General features: G+C 39.0%; 1 protein-coding gene across 1 annotated transcript; it reads right to left on the bottom strand.

Annotated features, from left to right (window-relative positions):
* Positions 1 to 382: 382 nt before the first annotated feature.
* Positions 383 to 3,627, bottom strand: hdac12 (histone deacetylase 12). The gene is made up of 8 exons (XM_069669036.1): positions 3,504 to 3,627; positions 3,279 to 3,422; positions 2,275 to 2,434; positions 1,991 to 2,187; positions 1,740 to 1,890; positions 1,395 to 1,511; positions 1,179 to 1,321; positions 383 to 1,083 (listed from the first exon to the last, which is right to left on the bottom strand). The coding sequence occupies exons 1-8, from the start codon at positions 3,603 to 3,605 to the stop codon at positions 1,060 to 1,062; spliced, it is 1,038 nt and encodes a 345-aa protein (XP_069525137.1). The 5' UTR covers positions 3,606 to 3,627; the 3' UTR covers positions 383 to 1,059.
* Positions 3,628 to 4,146: the final 519 nt, after the last annotated feature.

The following is a 4,146-nucleotide window of genomic DNA, read 5'->3' as shown; positions in this document are numbered from 1 at the left end:
GCTCCGGCTTCCTCCCACGGTCCAAAGACATGCTCAGTTAATTGGTTACTCTAAATTGCCCGTATACTTGTGAGCATAAAAAGTTGTCTGTCTCTATAGGTCAAAACTATGAAACTTTGAAACTATTAACATCCATTAAAATAAAATTCGGACCATATTTCTGTTTCTGTTTGAACTGTTATTAACAACCATTAAAATAAAATTCGGACCATATTTCTGTTTCTGTTTGAAACTGTTATTAATAAGACAAAGACTCAGTGAAAACCAGAAATTGTACAGTTTAATGACAATATTTAACAGTCACTTCAACAGAAGAACTGTAGGAGTATTTTGATGAGGTAAACAGTCTTTCAAATGACTACTCCAAATTTAAGTATCCTGAGCAGTGATTTGTCCAGCAAATTAAAATATTCTAAAAAAACACTCTACTTGGACTCTGTAGTCTTAAATATCTTTGTCAAGCTGTAACTAAAAGTCCAGTCCTTATAAACGGATACCTGCGTATGAAAACTATTTGTGGGCAAATCTGACATTTTTGGATTATGTTAGTAGTCTGTAGTCCGAGTAGTACTGACTAATCCTGTTTGAACCAGCTTTGGATGCGTTCAGAAAAATAGTCCATGTGCAGAGGAAAAAGAGCAGTCAAAATGGAATTTGAAATGAATCCAGAAACTGTTGACTATTGTCAAACAACAATTTAGCCGTTCATTGATTTCTATTGACAAATATTGTGTAATGTAGATTTATTTCCCTCATTTATTACTCAATTCTTACAGTTTAAGTTGCTAGTTTGACGGTAAACCATAACCACCAGCTGGCTAAAATGGAATCCCTGAATATTGGCCATTACCTCCTGATGCTTAATCGTTGTCATACAATAGCTTATTGGTTCTTATTGATTGAGCAGCATATACTGTAAATGTACAGTATTGAAAATAAGTACTGGTTCATATAGCCTGACCAGATCTTTTTATTCCAACATATCAATACTGGTTTTGGCTTCTTGATCAAGTATCAGTTATGCTCTGAAAGTCCTCTTAATTCAGCGCATAAAAGGTTTTACATCCCACACTCCCTCCAGACCTGAAATATAAAGAACATGAAAATAATATCCAATCAAGTTCAGATATCTTATTGGTAATGATAATTGATTGGTAATGATAATTGATGTCATGTACCTGTGTTGCTGCTCTGTGGACGATGGAGTGTCTGACGGCCAGTTTCTCGATGTCTCTGGAGTAACCTCCTCCAATCACAGCAGCGACGGGAACACCTCGGCTCACCACAGTCTTCAACACGTACAGATCTCTCCGATACAGCCCTGAGAGACACCCACAGTCAATAACACAGGTCCATATATCTTTTGAAGGAGGAGATACTTGGGTGTCCCTCACCTTGGTCAGTCAGACAAAGCCTTCCGAGTTCATCTTCACGATGAGGGTCCACACCTGCGTCATACAAGACCAGATCTGGACGGAAAGTCTCTAACAGCCAGGGGAGGTGGGCTTCCACTGTGGGACATAATCAGACATGTTGGTTAGTTCACGGAAGAACATTCTTAAATATAAATTACCCCTGGTGTACCAATTTGTATCACTTTCCATCTATCTAAGAGGATTTTCATTTAGATTGCTGTCTAAAATTATAATCTTCAGCAGCTAAAACTTAGCTGCAGCATATTTTGTATCCAAACTTTAAAACACATATTGCATATATTATTATGGGATGTGACGACGTGCCTGTGGAGAGGTACTCCTTGTCTTCAAACCCTTCCTCCAAACTGACATCTAGATCACTCTGTTGTTTACGGAGGGGGAAGTTTTTCCCACAGTGCACCGAGAATGTAAACACACATGGCTCTTCTTTAAATATAAAAGCAGTGCCATCACCCTGTGGAATGATAAAGAGAGACGTCTTAATAATGACATATAATTACATGTTTGTACATCCCTGGAGTATCAAAAGAAGCAGAGAGACAAGCTAACGCTACCTGATGCACGTCTAGATCCACAACGAGAACCTTCCTTTTGGGCGAGGAGGTGCCCATCAGGTGTTTGGCTGCAACTGCTAAATCATTTAGGAGACAAAACCCTGAGCCGAAGCTTGGAAAAGCATGATGAGTCCCTCCAGCTGTGCTGCAGGCCAAACCCCTCTGCAGGGCCACTTCAGCCGCAAGCAAAGTCCCACCTGTCAACAACAGAGAAGGCGTAGTCTGTATGATCTTTCCAGGCCTGTCAGCTGTGAAATCATCAAGACTTCGGATGTTCCTTTCACCTGTTTCATATCGACAGCGTCTCACTAGGCCTTCACTCCAGGGGAAACCCGTCCTCCTCTGTTCCTGCTCTTTTATTTTCCCATTTAAGAAGTTATTCAAGTATTCCTCGGTATGCACACCGCTGAGTAATTCTTTAGAGGCTATTTCAGGGACCCACACCTACTGTGAAGAAGGAAATTAGCATTACCAGGAAAAATCTGGGAAAAGTGCCTCCATTCATACCACTGTAATGAAAGTAATGACAACGACAATGAGGCTTTTAGTCAGGTGCATCACAGCAGCTGCATTTGCAACATTACAGAAAGAAAAACAATTATAGACAAGAAACAAAGATAAACACATTTGATATGACATTACAATTCCATGAGAAAATATTCACATATGATCTCGAATCAGGCCCCGTATTTAACTAGAATTGACTCTATTTGGTACAAAACAAGGTTTCAGTCTAACCTTATTTAACCATTGGTGCCCTTGTTTGTTGGTAATAACTTGTATGTGCATTACCAATATTAGTCCTGCAAATTACAAAAAGATTTTCCTTGAAAGTAAACTCCCTCACACTTTCCAACTTGCAGGGAAAAAAACATTTATTTGCTTGCAACTTTGCAGTACTTAACCTTCATCAGGCAAACAGATGGTGAACAGGGGCTGGCTAACTTATCAAATAAAAAAGAACTACACTTTGTTATCATTTGATTATAAATGAAATATTTTGGTTTAATGACTTACTGTCATGACTTCTGTTTAGGGTTGTAATGTAGCCTTTTGTAATAGTTTTTCCTCTCTCAGATGTGCAAAGTTTTTCTCTACTTTAAAAGCTTTTCCTATTAATCAGAGTATTGTAATGTCCTTGCATTAAAAATATATATATTTTTTTAAAAGCTCAATTTACAGTGATAGAAAACCAGGAGAAACACCATTATCATGAATAAACTGGTGATCTTTCAGCACTTAATAATAATTGCATTGTTTGTTTTTAACATTATAAACAGCCACTCACCTGTGTCTCTGCAATGACCTGATCTTTGAGTAAACACTGTAAAACTGAGGGGAACTTGTCCATGGGGAACCTGTGGTTAGGCGGGAGGTCACACACATACTTCCTGTGATGAACAATGGGAAGTCCGCTGGATTCAAGTCTTACCTGCAAGGTGAAGAGGTTCAAAGTAAGGTTAGAATTAATACAATACATTTTGTTTTTAAGTGCACTCAATGGTAATCTTACTATTTCGGCGTGGAAACGTCTGCAGGAGGTGAAAGCTGAACCGAGCAACCGTTCGACTTTAATGCAAGCTCTTTTAGAAAATATTTGTTTTATGCAGGTCATTTCTCTGACTGACGAGACTCAGTTACACGAGACAGGAGAGGAACTGTTAAGTGTCATGATACGAAACTGCACGAGCGTCCTGAAGATGTCCTGTTTGTTGACGGATGTGTGACTGGGGTTGTCCTCTGTAACACTGCCATCTACTGTCATGGAGTGGGAATAACACACAATGTGACGTTACATGGTTCATTTGCACCACCTTCTGAAGATGTACAGGTGCATGATGGTCAAAAAGATTAAAGCTGAGGTAGGGAGTTTGGAGGGGAAAAAAACAGCAACTTTCAGCAATGTTGTACGTCTTTATTCCACGTTTGCAAACTGAATTTAAAGGGAATCTGAACAAACAGGTAATTTCACGAATTCTTGATTTAATGACAGTTAAAACTGGTAGGTAAAAAATCAGGCTATAATTAACGGTAAAATAATATGGCTGATTAGCTGCCAACAGCGTCGTCATAACAACCAATGATAGCATAAGCATTTCCAAGCTGGGCTTCCGTACCTTACCACCTAGTCCTTAAACACTTTAACGGCAATGTTA

The sequence above is a fragment of the Semicossyphus pulcher genome, unplaced genomic scaffold (assembly GCF_022749685.1).
Source record: "Semicossyphus pulcher isolate SPU_LCO1_2020_fin unplaced genomic scaffold, fSemPul1.0.p SCAF_19, whole genome shotgun sequence".
Classification (NCBI taxonomy): domain Eukaryota; kingdom Metazoa; phylum Chordata; class Actinopteri; order Labriformes; family Labridae; genus Semicossyphus; species Semicossyphus pulcher.
The sequence above is the reverse complement of the archived record's forward strand: the minus strand, read 5'-3'. Positions and strand labels throughout refer to the sequence as shown.